General features: G+C 39.9%; 3 protein-coding genes across 8 annotated transcripts in view; 1 reads left to right on the top strand and 2 right to left on the bottom strand.

Moving 5' to 3' along the window:
* LOC106649350 (protein Wnt-11b-2-like) overlaps positions 1-591 on the top strand; it is an 11858-nt gene extending 11267 nt beyond the window's left edge. The window contains exon 5 of the mRNA XM_014366713.2: positions 401-591. Within this exon, the coding sequence (XP_014222199.1) occupies positions 401-575 (175 nt within the window). The 3' untranslated portion in view covers positions 576-591. The remainder of the gene's footprint in view (positions 1-400) is intronic.
* An 851-nt stretch (positions 592-1442) lies between these two features.
* Positions 1443-10362, bottom strand: LOC106649351 (EF-hand domain-containing family member C2-like). The gene is made up of 7 exons (XM_014366714.2): positions 10309-10362; positions 8981-10239; positions 2999-3141; positions 2659-2855; positions 2127-2566; positions 1958-2060; positions 1443-1889 (listed from the first exon to the last, which is right to left on the bottom strand). Exons 1-7 carry the CDS (start codon positions 10360-10362, stop codon positions 1734-1736), a joined length of 2352 nt encoding a protein of 783 aa, XP_014222200.1. The 3' UTR covers positions 1443-1733.
* Positions 10363-10691: 329 nt separating this feature from the next.
* LOC106649446 (extended synaptotagmin-1) lies at positions 10692-18806 on the bottom strand. Of its 6 annotated transcripts, none has more exons than XM_014366876.2 (16): positions 18155-18806; positions 16140-16591; positions 15907-16065; positions 15763-15839; positions 15603-15669; positions 15380-15525; positions 15185-15305; positions 14949-15119; positions 14424-14509; positions 12860-12908; positions 12689-12778; positions 12530-12616; positions 12130-12441; positions 11936-12044; positions 11580-11871; positions 10692-11510 (listed from the first exon to the last, which is right to left on the bottom strand). In XM_014366876.2, the coding sequence occupies exons 2-16, from the start codon at positions 16566-16568 to the stop codon at positions 11183-11185; spliced, it is 2523 nt and encodes an 840-aa protein (XP_014222362.1). In that variant the 5' UTR covers positions 16569-16591; positions 18155-18806; the 3' UTR covers positions 10692-11182. The 6 variants fall into 6 exon arrangements, with proteins under 6 accessions (XP_014222362.1, XP_014222355.1, XP_014222360.1 ...); XM_014366869.2 differs by lacking the exon at positions 14424-14509 and adding an exon at positions 13953-14050; XM_014366874.2 differs by lacking the exon at positions 14424-14509 and adding an exon at positions 13357-13448.
* Between the last annotated feature and the right edge of the window lie 121 nt (positions 18807-18927).

The raw sequence follows: 18927 nt of genomic DNA, 5'->3' as shown, positions 1-18927 counted from the left end.
GGGGGGGGGGGGGGCGCGACGATCAGCACCGAGGGTGTGCGCCTGTATTTTAGCACATATTACAGCCTCTCTCTCTCTCTGAGTCGGACAATCGGTTTCTAGTGCATATTTACGGGACTGCGAGAGCCACTCCGCGTTAATTACAATCTGCGCGTGTGCTCTTTCTTCTCTCCTTCTCGTCCTGCATGCGTTGAAAAAGAAACCTGTTATTTTTTCTCTGCTTTGTTTGCATCGCTTCGGGGCTCTTACGGATAACTACATTTTTTTGAGCTTATACCTTCGTATTTCTTATTCCAAAATACAATAATTACCGTATCGAATCGTGATTCGGATTTTTGACGTTCGTTTGTTTGTTCTTTTCATTTCGCCACCCACTACTGTAACACACACACAACGAAAGGCAATGCAACGCGAGCAGCGCCGGCTACGACGGCTGCGAGCACCTCTGCTGCGGCCGCGGCTACAACACCCGGGCCGAGGAGGTCCTCGAGAGATGCGACTGCAAGTACTTCAGCTGCTGCTACGTCAAGTGCAAGACCTGCCGCAACGTCATCGTCACGCACGAGTGCAATTGAATATCGCGAGCGCGTCGAGGGATGGATGTATTTTTTGAGAGAGAAAAAAAAAATTGTTCACTTATTTAATCGATGAAATTTGAATACTCGAGCATTTTTTTTTTTTTTTTTTTTAGATATCTGAGCGGAGAGACTGACGATTTTATATATATTTTTTTGTGTTATTGTTAATGTATACCCGTGATCGTTGCCACGAACGAACGTAACAATATATATTTTGTAAATAATCGTTTGTTTTTATTGTCTACGAAGTATACAGTGGCACGCTCGATTGCACTGCGTACGGAAGTTGATGTATTTTTTTTTTAAATTCGACTATATAGGCGTTTATAGTAATATAAAATAATAGACTGATCCGCAATACGAATTATTACACTGATTAAATGTATAACAGTATTAGAAGAGAGTCGGAAAAGAAAACGGAAAAGCAATGATAAATGTTATTAGAAAGAGTAAGAATCTTCAACGAGATCGGAAGATTAAAACGAGATAAAATTGACAATAAGTAGTCTACATTTTTATCGAATACATTATAAAAAAAAAAAAAAAAGAAACTAGTATATCAACGAATTGCGTGTGAGACAGATTTTTATCCGAATCACTGTGGAGTAGCTTTAGTAGTACAGTGTGCGCGTAGCAAAAACGTGTATCCTCTAACTTAGCCGTATCACAATAAGCATAATTTATATAGCTAAAAAGTCATTTTTGTATTTCTTTTCGTCCCGGATAAATCAATTTTCATGGTAGCGCCAGCTTTAGACAATATAAAATATGAAAAAAAAAATATCAAACAAATGAATAAAAACAGTAATAATATTAGTAATCGTAATAAAAAAAACATTAACGCTCGAAAGTTATGGCTGAATAGTTATCATATAATTCGTAACTAAGCCTGTAGCGCTAGAATATTTGATACAATTGTGTAAGCATTTCCGTAAACATCGTACAACGTTGTGTGTAAATAGACTCCCACTGTCACTGGCAAATGTATTATTGCGATTATCGTATTGTAAGCTCGATTGATACATGTATATTATTATTATTATATTCGAAATAAAGCATCTCGTAATTGTAGCATAAACATCGAGTTCTCTTCCTTTGCTCGAACCCGCTGTATCGATTTCATCCCGATGTTCGAACTCTATGCGTATTCTCCTTTTAGTTGTCGTTGCAGTCGCACACGCCGTCCTGCATGAGCGGCGACTCGCTCCTGGGCTGCTGCTCCTTCTCCAGATCCAGATCGCGTATGAACCAGATCCAGTCGACGATCTGGCAGTCTTTGGCACGCTCGCCGCGGGACGAGCACTTGAGTACCTGAAATTCGCACGAGTTATATGTAAGTTCTCGAACGAGGCAAGGGAAAATCGATGGTATATGAATACCTTGACGTTGACCGGTACGACGGGCGTCGGTGGATCCAATTTGACGTCGAGAAATTTCAGCAAGTCGACGTAATCGATCTCACCCGCGCAGTTCCTCTCCAGTCTGTACGCGCGAGCAACGAAGTCGTCGATTAAAAATGAAATATAAAAAATAAGAAATAAGACTCACCTGTCGAACATCAGGTGAATCAATTCTTTCTCGAGCGGCAGCCTGTTGGCCCTGATAATCTGATACAGCCTCTCGCGGCCCAGATAACCGCTCTGGCCGCGATCGAAGTGTCTGAGATCCTCGGCGAGTCGCTCGAGGCCCGACCAGTTGTCGCGCAGCAGCTCGGCGTGCACCAGGGCGCGCACGTAGTCGCGCTCGCAGGCCGCCTCCTGCCTCGGCTCGCAGTACGAGTAGCGACGCCCCAGCGTGACGATCTCGTGATCGGTCAGCAGGTCGGGGGGCGAGGAGCCGAGATACTTCCTCAGGGCGGCTTTGAGATCGCCGAGCTCGATGACGTAGCTGCCGGACTGGGGCGCGTGCTCGGTCACGAATTCCCGATAGACCGGGCGCAGCTTGTCGCGTATCTTGTTCATGATCAGGGTCGCGTTGGCTTTCGGGAACTGCACGCAACGATTTTTTTTTTTTTTTGTTTTTTTTAGTGTACTCGAGAAGAAAAGGAAAAAATGTGTACACAATACACACGATATGATACCTGACTGCTGTGGCGCTCCATGTAATTGAGGGTGTACTCGTCGGCCGACTCGATGAAGAACTTGAAGCTGTTGAGCTCGACCACCGCGCCGAGATACAGATGCTCGGCGCCGTAATATTTCGGCTTCTCGCTGCTGAACGGATCCTGGCCCGGCAGACGCATCAACATGCGCTTTTGAAACAGACTCAACGTGTGGCCTGCTCGATCGAAATCATAAACGAAATAAAGTACAAAATAATAACGAGGACGCGAACGAATGAAAAAAAAAGAGAGAGAGAGCAGCAAATTGAACGCGATCGTTGTGCCGCGAGAGACGAAGAGAAAGAAAGAGATACGATACCTGTTTTTTTACAACTGACTTCGCTAATTGCGATCGTGCCGTCGAACAAGTACAGCGAAATGACGAAGCAGCGATCGTCGTTGGCGGCTACGTCGCTTATCATCTTGGCCCCGAATCGCAGGATGCGATTGTCGTTGGATTGACTGTGGAACGAGTATATTTTTTTTATATAATACATAATAATCAAGTAACAGGGGTAAGTGCGAGTAAGCGAAAACATTTGATTCAAGCAAGTCTAGTTTTTTTTTTTTTTAGTTCGAGACAAGTATTCAATTTTTTTTTACATCTTCCTAGAGGAGGCTTTGTGATAGGCTTCAAAACGATTTTTTAAATTTGTAAACTATAATATGGGAAAAAAGTGTCAAGAGGTGTACATCATCAAAGGAAGTCACCGTGCCGTCGTGAATGCGGTTGACGAAATCAATTATAGACTCGTTTGATAGTGTATGAGTAGTAGTCGTCGTCGCACAATTTTACATTTCAATCAACAATTAAATTCTACGTTCAGCGATCGTCTCGGCATTCGATTATTTCTGTATTTTTTAATACGAGGTACTAGATTAAGCGTGAAGAAAAAGATGAGCACCATACAATACTCGTTGAGCGAAAAAAGGGGAAAAGAAAGGAGAGGTAAATGCAGAAGATTTTTCAAAATGTTGCATCTAATATCTTGTTTAATCTAAAAAAGAAAAAAAGAATAAATGAAGAAAGATCAGATTCTTTACTAGATAAAACACCGATAATAGCCTGATGATTAAAAAATGACTATTCAAAATATTATAAAAACATTACATTTAATCAACTTAATTTTGGCGATTTTCTGATTTAAATGACTTGGAATTAACAGTTTAATTGTTTCAAACAATTTAGACCAGTTTTTAAGTAATTTCAATATTATAATACAACTTCGAGACTCTACCACTAGAGGGCGAGTAAATTAATTTTGTAAATCCGCAAGAGGCAAAGGCAAAAGAATGGTATAACTTATACCATCGATATACCTTATATATCTATAGTGTACTACTAATGGCAAAAAAGTGTAATATCAAATGCCTATGTAAAAAAACGTTACACTTTTATTTGGACAATGATGTATCCAATTCTACTAACTTTCTTATGTCTGAGAAACTTGTTTGTAGGCCAAAAAACTAGCCACAAAATGTCTATTATATCTGCGAAGGATGTGAAAACATATTTGTTAACCTGTTTAAATTTTAAATGAAATAAGTCACTACATAAACCGCAGGGTACGTATAACCTTTCAAGTTTGAATAAACGTAGTGAAAAATTTATGTTCCATACCGCATACATTTGCGTTGATTCAGAACATATGACGATGTTTTACACTGATATTATCAGATTCGGTGAAAATATAAATTTTATAGAAAATATTTTTCAATTCGGAGAAAGATAAACATGTCAGCTAAAGTTTGGATAGATATTAGCAGCAATAAAGATTATTTGAATTCAGCTAAAACTGTATGGGAAACAAATTTCACCTGGATTACTAGAATTATGAAGATTACCTTTTTATACCCTTTCCAAAAAAGAAGCATACAAATAATTGGGAATATTTTTCTTAGTTTGTATTTATTGATCACATTAGCTCTGCTGGTAAGTGTTTGAATGATTTCACTGATAGCATGATGTTTTAAATAAATCATATTTTATTTAGATCTTGAAAATTATCAAAATAATAAAAGAAAACCAAAAACTGAACACAACTATTATTGAATGTATATTTCAAGTAATATGTTTTTTTATCATAATATTTAGTTACTTGCGCATAGTAGTATGCAAAGAAAAGGTAATTAATATGTATGATGAATATAAAGCGAATAATTACATTCGAAGTCAATAAAAAAATTGAAATTTAATTTTTAATTTTAAGGTTCATATTTGGTCGGTAATGATAATTCGAATGTGTCACACAAATTCTCAAGTAACCCAAGCGATTATGTTCGAAACAATGAAGAGAGGATACCGTATTAGCACTTTTTTAGCAGGTTAACAACAAGATTTATCACATCGCGTTTTGGATAATTTATTTATTTACACATTTTCAGTGGTGATAATGATTTTATGCACTAGCTTTGGAGCATCACCCGTAGCTATTCCGTCCTTTTTGAACTGGGCACTACCAGGCAATAAGACTTATGAAAAATCGCTACCAATGCATACAGAATTTTTGAGCGAAGAAAAATTCTTTTATCAAAATTTCTCAGTCCAGCTTACAACATTATTTATTTATGGTTTATTAATGAGCGCGATAAATGCTTTTCAATGTATTGGTGTGGCATACGTCATTGGCGAAATTCGTGTATTGGAGTACGCGATAACTAGAAAAAATGGCCTTACGTTAAAGGGATCGTGTTAAAAGTTTAAATTCAAAAATTGCTATATAAATCGAAATAGTGGAACTTTTTTGTGATAGTAAAATATGTTCATTCTAAACCAAAAAATTTCTTGACCAAAAAAGCTTCTACCCAAGCTCTGGAATACCAATTAGATTACTTGAAAATCGTTAGAAAAGTACTTTCACCCACTTGAGCAGAGCAGAATTTAAAAAAAAGTTTGCATCTCTCCCAAGAGCTTAAATAAGGCATTTAGTGTTAATATAATATTGATTTCTTCCAAAATTGACTTGTACATAAAGTTGTACCCAATTTGTCCAAATTCAGCTCCTCCGCTCAAGTGGATGAGGGTACTTTTCTGAAGATATTCACACCCCATCGATCAATATTGATGAAGAACCCTTTTCAAGATCATGCCGCAAGTGATTTATAACACAAAATTTAGTATTATGAAAAAAGTGATGTAATTGGTATTTCAGAACTTCGGCAGAATTTGTTTTGTCCATCAGATGTAGAATAAACATATTTTACTATTACAAAAAAAAATTTCCACTATTTCAATTTATATAGGCTATCTTTAGCTGAAGCTGAATTTAAACTTTTAACACAGGTCAATCGCCTTAAATAAGATTTTAAAGATCGATAATTTTTTTATAGGTATCTATTACATAAAATGAAATTAGATTACAAATTCAAAATTTTTATTCATAAAAACGAAGAAAAAAAATGGATTTTTGAACAGCTCCAAAATTTTGTTGAAATACATCAAATTTGTATCGAGTAAGTGTAGTTAATTGCAAAGGCTTTTGTAAATTGATAACTCATATCCCCATGAATTCTAGATTATTCAATATGGTTCTAGATGTAAGTAACGTTATGATATTTGTTATATTAATTGGAGCAAGTTGTACTATTGTCTTGACGGCTACCTCGGTATGCTCGAAATCATTTGATAGATCATTGAATTATTGAATTACTAAAATAGAAAAAGAATATAAATTCCTGTTTTTAGATGGTAATATTAATGGAAACAGATATGTCAGCGGCAGTAAAAATGTTTTTTGCGTTTTGTATTATTATAAGTACTATAACTTTAACTTGTATACCAAGTCAACTGTTGAAGAATGCAAGTGACGATCTGTTTTATACCTGGTGACCTTTTCAAATAATTTTTTTTAATTTTATTTATTTTAACATTTCAATTCAATAAATAACTATTGCTTTCAAGCTACGAAACGAATCTACAAAGTTACCCTACGGAAGTGCGAAAGATGTTATTGTTCATAATGTTAAGGGTTATGAAACCTTTTGTTTTAACTGCTGGGCCAACCATAGAATTAAATTTAGAAAACTGCAGCACCGTGAGCTTTTTATTTATTCATTGTACATGATATTTTTTGAGCGATTTAATGATTGTACAAACTATTGTTTCCAGGTAATCAAAACTTCGATGTCTTATGCCGCAGCCTTCAGAACTTTTTACACTTCGTTATGACTTTTTTCTCTCTAACTCAATCTGTTTGTATTATTTGAATTTGATGTTCTTAGTTATGTATCACTTTAGTTTCTCAATATAAAAATTTTCATTCATTTTTTCATTGATGTTTCATCGGTTTAGTTAATTAATTTTTGGATCATAAGTGACAACTTCACTTATACCGTTTGAAATTTGATAATTTAAGCATTAAATTCATGTTTTCCCATTGGTATGAGTTTAAAAATCAGCACACAATCATGGGTTTTTCTGACATTATTACCATATCGATTTACACCAAAGGACACTAGGTACTCTTATGCCTAGCTAGTTAGAGACTCAATCTGTGCCAAACTATTATCTTTTTATAATGGCATAAATTAGAATATCAGCACACAAGGCCAACATTTTTTACAAATCTATTTGTACTTAAAAATACATCACCACGCTAAAACGGCGTAAAATTCCGTTTTTTGAGCTCGTTATCGATGTATCTTTCAGACTTTTGAAGGGCATAAGTTAGAAAATTAGCACCTATTATCGGTCACTACCTGTCGGTCTAATTACGAAGATCGAGAGTGATTCCGAACTTCTGGAAGAGATTATTATCAATTAAGTTTATTCGCGCCGACCGGTCCAAATTCGTTTTCCCCACCGTGGATCACTTCGAAGACGTACACGAATGCATGGCGAGATGTAATCTGTGGAGGCTTCCGAAATGCGCCATGGCGTGCAACGCTCCGATTGTCGTCGATCGACTGGAGAAGAGAGGCTACAAGCCGAACCGAAGCGACGTCATGACGATCATGAATTTTTTCGCCGAGCACTAGCTGTTTGAGAGATCGTTGGGTCTCGAGGAGTCCTCGTTGGACCATCGACCGAGCAAAAGCGGAAATGGTCGTTCCGGGGCTCTCTCTCTCTACGATCTGATCCGGCTGCGACCCGAGGAGGCGGCAAAATGACTCACGTTCGAGGACTACAAAAAGTTCGGCCTAGAAGGTTGGTTGTGCATTTACCCCAAAGAGTTCAGCAAAAATGGCGCTCTGAATCGGTGCGAAAAAATGTCGAAAGCATCGTCGAGGCTATACGAGACAAAGCTCATTGTGTGATTGAAAGTTCGTGTTCATTATTTTTAATATTTTATTCAAATAAATAAATTAAAAAAAAGAAAATAGTTTTGATTTCCTTATTGGCGAGCGCACGATCACTCGAAGCAAAAAAATCTTAAATTATGTATTCATTATTATATCCATGCACACAGCGCATCTGAAAACTTTCAAATGCTCGCGTTCTCTCGACTCGACTTCAACTCTATCGTCGAGCTTATAAAACTTGAAAAAAAATCATGGCACCCGCAGTGTCAAATTCGTATCATATAAATACATTCATTCCCCGACGGAAAAAAATCGTTCAAGAAAAAGTAAAAGTAGTAACTCAAACCATCATATTAAATTGTAAAATGTAATAAAATGTAATAAAATGTAAAAAAATGTAAAATTACTAGCTATTTCGGACAGTCAATGCATCAAAAAATGCATAATAAAATCACATGTTTTTACACTTTTTTACATTTTCCTCTTTATGCTATCTGCGTGTGGTCGCATCGACCGCAGCAAGTGATTTTCGTAAAAAAAAATGTATTAATTTTTATGAATAAATTAAGACAAATTATGACGGATATGAATATAAACCAAATTCCGTCATCTCAGTACTCCCCAGTACATCTATTATGATGTTATAAGGCTTTCTGCTGCATAAGAGTGAGTTCACTTTTTTCACGAGAATCACTTGCTGCGGTCAATTCGACCACATGCGGGCTTGACTGGAATTTTTAACTCATAAGTAAAAATTGTAACATTTAAAATTATTATTATAGAATTTTGTTTTTTCACACTTTTTTACTTTTTCCGTGTAACTTTAATGAGCTTGAATTCATAGGGTTTTCATCTTTCTTATTATAGGTAAACTAATGTAATAAACTGTAATAAAAGTATCACATGTCCGAAATCGTTAGTAATCTTACATTTTTTTACACTTTTTTACTTTTTATTACAGTTTACAACATTATTATGCACTTTATTAAAAAAAAAATTCCGCTGTAATTACATAAAATAACACCGTGAAAACGAAAGAAAAAAGGGGGAGAGCACTGACTTTTCGTATCTGTAGTACTTGTCGGTGCTGTACTTGGGCCTCTTGGGCACGGCCTTGAAGCAATTGCCCAGCGAGTCCTCGTACGTCCCGTAGCCGTTGTAGGGCGGTATGTACCACTCGCGCTCGCCGACGCATCCTCCCTTCCTCCCCTTTGCTTCGTCGTCGGGCCTCGGCTTGGGCGTGAAATCCTCCAGCCCGTACTTGACCCTGTAGTACTGCCTGGTGTAGTCGTCCATGTCCGTGAGCACGACGAGTCTGCCGTAGACGTTGAGCTGGGCGCCCAGCTGCAGATCGCACTCCTCGTAGTATCCCTCCAGAGCACCTTGGCAGGAATCGTTGGTCGACCAAGACTTGTCGGCCACGTAGTAGCTGCGTCGGGTGCTCTCGCCGAGGACGTTGAGCAGAGTGAGCTCCTCGTGATGGCCGATCGGCGGCATCTCGCGAAAGAAGCGAGGCACCTTGACGCGCTTGACGAGGAGGGAGCGGCCGCCGCCGCCGCCCGGCAGATTCTCGACTATCTCCATGGTGCCGTCGGCCAGGTAGAACAGTATCTCGAGGTCGTGCACGTAGCCGTAGAGACTGTCCCGGTCGTCCCAGTAGCCGTAGAAGCGCAGTATCTTGCCGTCGTACTTGAGAAAGTCGCCGAGCTTGTCGTGCTTCTTCGGGCAATTGGCAGCCGCTGCCGTTACTGCCGCCGCTGGTCGTGGCCTCGCCAAATCGTCGACCGGATTCTTGGGCGGCTCGAACGGATCCGGCACGGCTATGCCCATCCGATTGAGAAAACGCCTCGTGAACGGATCGCAGTCGTAGATCGTGTAGCGCCTGCCGTAGATCACCGGCTGCTCGCCGATATTGAGATCGAGTATGTCGTGGTAGCGATAGTGCACCGGATCCGGGAGTGGCACCCGCTGACGGCGCACGAGCACGCCCTGCTCGAGGCCGCTGTTGTCCGTCGAGGGCTCGCTTATTTTGAGGGTGCCGTCCTCGAGGAAGAAGCCGATCGTGACGTAGCGCACGCGACGCGCCGTGCGGCCCTCCCACAGCAGCTCCTCGAAGTAGGCCTTGAACTGGAGCCGCTGGCCGTCGAGCTCGAGCCAGGCGACCCTGGGCAGCTCCTCGCCCCAGGCGTATAATGCCGGATAGCGGCTGCTGCTGCCCGAGGCGGAGGAGGAGGATCGGTTGGGCTTGTCGGCGAGATAGTAGACGTCGCCGTGGATGCGGTCGAAGTGTTGCGCCCGGTGGAAGTGAGTTTTACCGATCTGATGATCGCGTTTGATTTATGATGAAAGCGGTTGGTGTGTATATCGATAGTTTTTGAATCAACTCACGTCATCGTTAAAGTTGAATCCCGGCAGGCAGGGCAGTTTCGGCTTCTTGTACATACTCGCGACGAGTGGGCGTTGGAAAAAAAATTAAATACAAAAAAAAGTCAAATCTACGATTCCACGTGCTCACATTGCGGCGTTATCTCCGCGCGCCCTATCATACACTGCACTTTACAAAAAAAACAACAACAACAACAAACGTCATAACCCAAGTTTGGACACTGACGAGAGAAAAGCTCTCCGATACACGCTTAGCTCCCCGCCGCATAGGGTCTATTTATCGAGGTTACCTTGGTTATCTTATTACGTATATGGGAAGTGCGCTCGATCGATAAGGCGCACTTGGTCGTGAGGGAGAAGGAATCAAAGATTAATAGAGAGTAAAATTACTTTTTGTGTCTCGAAGACAATTTATAAATAATTGAGCTTTACATTCCTTACGTACAATGTATTATACGTACATTTCTGTATAATATAACGTGAAAAAATCGGTATTACAGACATGATTAATGTAATAACTTTCATTTCGTTTCATTACATTAGTATATCGTTGAAATTTGTTCGCCCACAATACAGACTTTCTATGAAAGAGTAAATAAGCTATTTTTTAAATAAAAAATAAATGGCATCGTCGGTATCGTTGAGAAACAAAATGTAACAATGTTTAACAATCGGTAAACATCCTTTTTTTTCTTTTTAATTATCACACGCTTATCGAAACTCGTCGTTTCGATCCTAAATTTTTGTATAGCACCATATCGTGTTGCGCGTCGTCGAAGCAAACGAATCTCTCCGTCAGAATGTAGCATTAAACGGAGAGGAATATAAACAAAATCTCGAACGAGTCTTGTGAAGAAAAAAAAATGCACACAAGCATTTAATCCTTGGACTCCGGCTGCAGATCGTACCAGGCCGTGTTGGCCTGCGTGAAGTCCAGCTCGGACAGCTTGATAAGTACCTGGCCCATGCAGTTGCTGCCGGTCGACAGCCAACCCTTCTGCGTGCACACGGACAGCTCGAGGGTGCGCGTGTTGATGTCGCCCTGCGACACGATGTACTCGAACTGCTCGTCGAAGGTCGGACTGCAGTTGTCCTTCATCACGGCCGTCTTGCGCTTCGTCTCCTTGTGCTTGTCCGGCAGCAGGTAGAGCTTCACGTAGGGATCCGGTATGTTGGACGGATCGTGCGACGGCAGCGGTAGATTGCTGCGGCGGTGAAAGAAACGAGAAAATAATAACGCTGACAATGATCGACGCCCGTGTTTGCATACTCACGCGACTTTGTGAACGACGACGAAGAGCTTCTGCCTGGCGAGGCTGTACTTGAGCGTCAGCTGGACGCGGCCGAGCCTCGACTCGCCGGCGTACGACGTGACGCTGGGATTTCGCTTGAACACGCTGCTGGTTTGACTGCGCACGGACGATTGGCGCGGCATGGCCGACACGGACTCGGCGCTTTCGCGAAGCATGGGATCTTCGACTCCCAGGTCAGTCTCGGCTACGGCGCTGCTGATCGAGCTCTGTATCGAGTCCTTGGACTGTTGCCTCTTGAGCGGGCTGTCGGGTACTGAAGATCAAAGTTGGCAGGATTAAAACGTGGAGATCGAAAAAATTGAGAATGCAAAAATTACCATTGCTGGATATCGACGATTCTTGTCGTTCGATCTTTTTGTTGAGACTCTGTATGTCGTCGATATCCTCGTCGTCCGACGTTACTTCCGGCTGCTCGTACTTCAAAATCTATAAAACCCACAAAACGATCCCTCAAGCAACAAAGTCGACGAAAAACGATCATCGCTCGTAAAAAACATCATCCATCTTTTACCCTCAGCTTCATGGTGAGCAGCACCTTGCTGTCCACCCCGCTCATCTGCAGATCGAACGGCTGCATCTTCAGCTCCATGCTGTCCATGGCCAGCAGCGCCGACAGATTGTAGGTCATGCTGCCTATCGCCTGGGCGCTCTTCTCGTCGCTGACCTTGACGTGGAGCGTGGCGGTCTCGGGATTGCCGACGAGCAGCGTGAAGCCCTGCTCCCAGACGGGATTGCTGCTGCGCAACAGAGTGCCCGTGCGCTCGACCTTGCCGCCCACGCTCGCCTCGAGATACGAGTCGGGCTGCTTGCTGCCTTTGAGGCACTGCCGTTGGGGCGAAGATTTAGGCGGTTACGTATAGGTACTCGAAAAGAAAAAAAAATGTTCGAAGCAATGGTCGACTGTGACTTACGGGTAAATTTTTGGCGGAGTCGACGTAGAGAATGAGCAAGGCGGTGCTCATCGAGGTGACTCGCAACTCTTGTGTTTCTTTCAAAGCCTAAAAGCAAAAAAAAGTAGTTTAAATAACATCGAGACAATTTGTTTTTATGAAAATTATGCGTATACTTACGGCTGACAAATCGGCCGGATTCGTCGTGAGCTGAAGCCAAGTCAAGCGAAGATGGACCATACCGTGTTTAGCCAGCTCCAGCGATATCCACTGCAATCGCAATTATCCGATCAGCAATTTCGCGTAATGTACATATATAGGGGCTGAATTAAAAATTCTGTGTCAACTCACGGTATCGATCATTCCTTTCTTCTTTACGCGGCTCACCTCGATCGTGGCTCTGTTCGCAGATCATAAGTCAAAATTTTAGTGAATCGTGTAAAGATCTGAATCGTGATTGAGTGAATGGGTTACTCGATGAGAATAAAGTTATTAGAGTGGATGTGTGTTTCATTCGATTAACCCGGATATTCGTTAACGACAATAAGCTCTTTATTATTTTGTAAATTAATTGCATTAATGTAACAAATAAGCGACTACTTTAAAATCAAGCAATTTTCTATTAATCAACTATGAAACTCGTGCTCAAATAAAACTATTACATTAGAACAAATTAACAAAGCAATTAAAACAATAAAAAAAAAGGATTCATTAATAAATATCAGCGAGAAAGCTCGTTTTATTTTCAGCAACGGATGACTTTAAAAAAAAAAGAGATATAGACAAGGATCTAGATTATCAATGATTAATCGTTCGTGTTAATTGATTATTTATTATTTAATTAATACCTGCCGAGCGATTCGTCGTGTTTCGTGTTGTCTTTGTCATAGAGTTCAGCGACCAGCTCGTGGCGATACGAAACGCTCTGCTCCATTATGCACTGTCACCCCCATAATTATAATGCACACAGACAGATGGACGGAGAGAGGAGGAGAGAGAGATAGAGTAAGTAAAGTTAAGTATAAGTGAGCGAGTGAGTAGTTATTATACAAAGCCGCTTTACAGATTAGTCGATATAATAATGCGCACATATCAGGAGAGTATGTGTCACAAAGGGACTAGTATATTGGGTATAAGTTACTTTTTTTCTTCTTTTTTTTTTTTGTTGAATCGTTAAAAGGAATCGCTAATTCGTTATGCTCTTAAAAACGATTATTATTAAGCGCCTCCCCCCATCTCCTCGTGTTCTTTGACCGGGTTGCGGAAATGATATTATGTATACGTTGTTAGGGTATCGGCCGGGATTTTTCGTCAATAATTCAGTTACATGCTTTTACTCTCATTATGTCATTCGACGAGGATTATCGGCAAAAAGTTCAAACGCCACTCGAAATCACAGTTTTGTAGTTTTTTTTTTTTTTGTTTCATAATTTTTTATTACTACCTGCCCAGAAAGTCATCACCTTGCACGCCCGGCACGTTTGGGTCCCAATCCCAAATCGACAATTCGACCTCTTGTCTACAAACGCTATGAATATGAGCCTGCGTTCATGACGTAATAAAATTTTTTTTTGTTTTCGATCCACACATAATACATGTAAAGCTGTATTGAGCTTTTGAACCACTATTTTTTTGCTATCTTTTTTTTAAATTCAATATAATATTTAAAGCGTACCTACCCATTGATAAAATTAATAAGTATTGGTTTAAAAGTTATAACATAAAGTAAAAAAGTCAACCCACAACCATGACACGCATAAACACCGACAAAAAACAAGCATGCAAAGCAGCACTGCGAACATTGAATCGTTTGCAATATTTCTCTTAATTTAAAATGTAATAAAAATAAATTAAATAGACTATTATGAGCGAAAAAAAAAATTAATGAGAAGGGACATTGATAGCCATATCATACCTGCCAAGATTCTCATTTTTTTTGGTATCATCAAAGTCCCACAGATGAACTGTAAGCTGTTGAGCTATGGCCGATGAGATGACACTCTATATTAATGCAGACAACACAACACACATTCGTACGAAAAAAAGTTGAACTTGCTTTAGAGTTGTAAATTGTGAAATTTTTTTTTTATAATGAACTTAGTTTACCATAACTTCAACCAATAATTAATTTAGAATATTCAAATACTATAATGCGAAAAACTTGAAAGTTTTGTGCAAGAAAAAAAAACATTTAGATGATTAGATTGACTCAAGAAGAAAAAAATTAGTGAAGAGTACGAGAAAATGAATATTAAAAATTGTTTTGTTAATTAGTACTCTTCATTTGATATAATTTTCGAAGAATAAAACCCCATACGATTAAACATGAATTTTACCGAATCTTGTTCGATATTGATAAAATCATTATTAAAATTTAATTTAAATTTTCAAATTGAAAGCTCATGCATTAAAAACGCAGTTGAACTTAAAAGACTTTTACCTCGCACCAGTAATCCCATTTAGGATCTACTGTATTATCTATTGTCTTGGTTCTGAATTCCTGCGCTCCAACTGTGATCACGGCATAGGGATCAGATTTTCCTTTTCCCAACATTCCAATATCTTTTTTCATAAGGTGTTTGGCTTGAACTACGTGAATACGAAGAACACCCTTGAAAAGCAATTGGAAAATTTTAATTCTGTATGAGGCAGAAGAAAAAGGGTGATAAAACATACTTCAGGATCAGGGCATTTTATCATTTCTGCTGGTATTTCATCAGTAAGTGGCACTATAATTTTATTTGGCAAAACAGCAATAGCAGCAACTTGTTCAGTTATTATTTTACGAAGAATATCACTGTAAATTAAGAATATATGTTAAAGATTTATTTTAAAACAGGTTTTTAAAAGTAAAACGAAAAAAGTATAAACCTGAGTCCAGGAAGATCAAGAACATCAGCTACACCAACCAAATTGAAATCAACCACTGGCACATTTAAAAAAAAAGCTTGAACACCACCGACAATAGGCATGATTGGGATGAGTGGTTTCAAGGTAACACGTAGCATTCCTCGAAGCTAAAATTAACAATTATTAGTACATAATTTTGTTCGCAATAATAAAAATGTATAAAATTCATAGATTTTTAAATTACCTGAAAGTCTTTTATTCCTGCCTTAAAAGTTCCCATTGTAAAAGTTATGTCACAGTCTCCAGCGTACCTAGAAATTTTATTAAAGAGTTTTTAACATTATAAAGGATTTAACACTTGCAATAATGCCGAACTAACAAATAATTTAATGAATAAAACTTACATTACATCCATATCTAATACAATTTCATTTCTTGAAGTATGTTTGTCATAAACCTTGACTCCATTGATTTTGGGGGGCTAAAATTACAGAGCTTATAAGTAAATTGTGAACTTCTAAAATATTTATCAATTAATCAAAACTTACAATTCTACCCAATACTATCCTGTCAAAACGAAAATCTTTTCCTATGCCAGGAATTTTTTTCTGATAATCTACCAAACGCTCAGCTATGGCATCTTGGATGATAGTTTTACATAGATCCCTACCAAAATGATTGATGCTTGGCCACGCTTTGTACAAAATCTGAAATTGTTACATATTCAAATGTAAAAATAATGAATCTATAATAGCACCCATGTGTGAAGTAGAAAACTTACCCCGTTAAGCCATTCTGCTCTGTCATAATCAGGAAAATAAACCCACGTTGGTAAGTCATCGATCCTATTCTCTATTATTATTCTATCTTTACATAAAGCTGTAGCTTGAGCTGTCATTCTTTTCAAGTCTCCATCTTTCTTTCTTTCTCCTTTCAATACAGCGTAAGCGATTGGAGGAATGAGCCATGCAAAGTTCAATTGCATGTATCCCATTCCCCAAATGACTCCTACGGTTGCCAATTTGAAAAACAGAGATTTCGACAGCGAACCGAAGGTCATGTAAGGCCAAGAAGTTGGTTTCTCTTCCACCCCTTGATCTCCATTATTGTCTTGTTCGATTATACCAGTTGCCAGCGACATGAGAGCAGCAGTCGTCCAAGCTTTTGGGCTCGTACCGTTCTCCTGCTTAATACCATTCTCCTTTTCCATTTTCAATTTGAATCAAAGACAGTCTGAAATAAAGCACATTATAGCAGCATTACACGAGGCACGAAGGTCGAATAAATTTCAAGCGATGCATTTGCAAAATTCCAGCCAGCAACAGGATACCATAAATAACATTCAAATGAAGAATGGATCGTCCCGCGATCAAACGCCCTTCGATAATCGCCCAAAGCCATTCGTATTGTCAAGCGGGAATCGGGTCGAATCAATACGGCGGTGGCATCGCGTTGTTGTTGCGGCGTGTATTACAGTATTATGACAAATTGCGATAAACCGCGGCTCGCCAATAACGCGGCTGATAAGATCGTAATCGTTCATCGCGTAATAATATCGAAAATCCGCCTCGTTATCCAACTTGACCCATTATTAACTGTCGCGAATTTCATTGAAATTTCAATCGTATATCGATAAAAAGTTTTCCGTCGTCGCGGCCACCCGGCTACTGTCTCGCGGTATATAACTGTGTCAAACTCTCCCCAACTCTTGAGATAACGACAACACAGTAGCAGCACGGGAATCCTAAATTCGGTCCAGCTTCAAGCGCCGGCCAGTGCTGCGAAGCGCGTGGCGCGGGAATGACTCGAAGAACAGAGATCATTTCCAATTTTAGAATCGTCGCATCGACACAGCGAGACGCAAACGAGACGTAAATTCGTCTTTTAACAGAGCATTACAACATTCGTGCACAACATATGAATAAGCATAATAATGAGAATTAGCAATCACGTAATCGAAATCGAGTTATAGCTGTTGTAGCCGTGGAACGAGGCCTTGATCGCGCGTCACATTGCACGCGGCCGCGCGTATAGGTATAATAATATAAAAATATCGTAATAACAACGCATCGATCCCGATCTAAGTTAAAGAGAGAAATTCGAGAGTTTTCGTACGGTAAAAAAACACTCACTTTTATAACGAGTATAGGATACATTTCGTGCTTGCGCTGAATGTTTATATCGCGTTTTGCACGGTGCGTGTGTGTAAAGCGCCCGGCCTCACTCACTCTCTCTGCATCTACATGCTTTGTCGCGTGCGTAGGCGCGGTAATAATAGCCCGGTGTGCACAATGGCATACACACATATACGCACCGTTTGAAGCAGGAAAAAAGTACTTACGGCTAATGAAAAAAGTGTAGGTCTATACCTTATATATCGCACCGAATGATCTCCTTCGCGAAGGAATGACACACACAGAGTAAACAACAACGCGTGCAGCTATAGGAAGAATGGGATTTAAAACTCGGCGTTCATACTATATTTACGACCTTGGCGGCGAGAATTATGATGACCTCATATTGTAAAGCGCTATCCGCGAGTAGCTAGCTCCTCGTTGTCGTCGTCGTAGTATAATATTTGTCTATATATAGAGGAGAGTATTGCAATTTGTTGTTTTTTACGACTGCATATTATACGGATGTGTACTGTGCGGCCCCGCGCGACACGATGAATAATGCGCGATGCGTCGATTTTTCAAAACAGGCCTCGTGCTGCTGCTGCTGTGTTTGTGTCATTGACGAATTCCGAGCGCGTATAACAAATTCGAACGGTAAATATCGATGTGATGTACGTACCACATGCGAAATTTCGCAAGGTGCCGGCTGCTGCTGCTACTTCCGCGGTGCAGCTCGCCGATGTATCTGTATATAGGTATATAATAACGATGGAAAACTCAGATGCACAATGCCACAGTATACGCACACGCGAGTTTTGAAATACCGCTGGCCACTGATACACTTCTGCTGCGCGAAATCTCGATACTGTCGATTTTTTAAAGCCAACGAGTTGATAAACTCGAAGCTTTGTTCTCGAATCGCCGAGAGCGCGGAAAAAATGGCAAAAATTTTCTTACGCAGCGTCTTCTCGTCGTCCGTCGTGTGTTGCTGCTGCCGCCACTGCCGCTTTAGACCGCCGACGCCGCGCATCAGCGAATGTTTCATACATAGCATCTGGATATGTACAAAAGCTGCGGATTTGTACTGCGGTAAGTTTTTGCGATCGTGTATTGCGTGTATACCTATGTGTATAGCACTTGGCAATTGGAGCAGCAGATGTTCGGTCAGCTGATATGCTCGCTGCGTATACCGACCGAGTGATCGTAACGTAGAAAATGATCGTGTGCGGGTAGGGTACAACGTAAATTTTGCGAGACTGCTGGCAGATTTTTTTTTGTAACAAATAAAATCTTTTTATTTTGGCTTTGAAATCTTAAAATTTTTAAAATAAAAATATATTTTCATACTTCCATTCGTAAACTTCTTTTGTCGTAGATTAACCTTTTTTTTAATTGTCACAAACGTAACTTAAAACTGTACACATTAAATACATTTGATCTATCTCTAATTTT

The sequence above is a fragment of the Trichogramma pretiosum genome, unplaced genomic scaffold, assembly GCF_000599845.2.
Source record: "Trichogramma pretiosum strain Unisexual culture from Peru unplaced genomic scaffold, Tpre_2.0 scaffold23, whole genome shotgun sequence".
Classification (NCBI taxonomy): domain Eukaryota; kingdom Metazoa; phylum Arthropoda; class Insecta; order Hymenoptera; family Trichogrammatidae; genus Trichogramma; species Trichogramma pretiosum.
The sequence above is the reverse complement of the archived record's forward strand: the minus strand, read 5'-3'. Positions and strand labels throughout refer to the sequence as shown.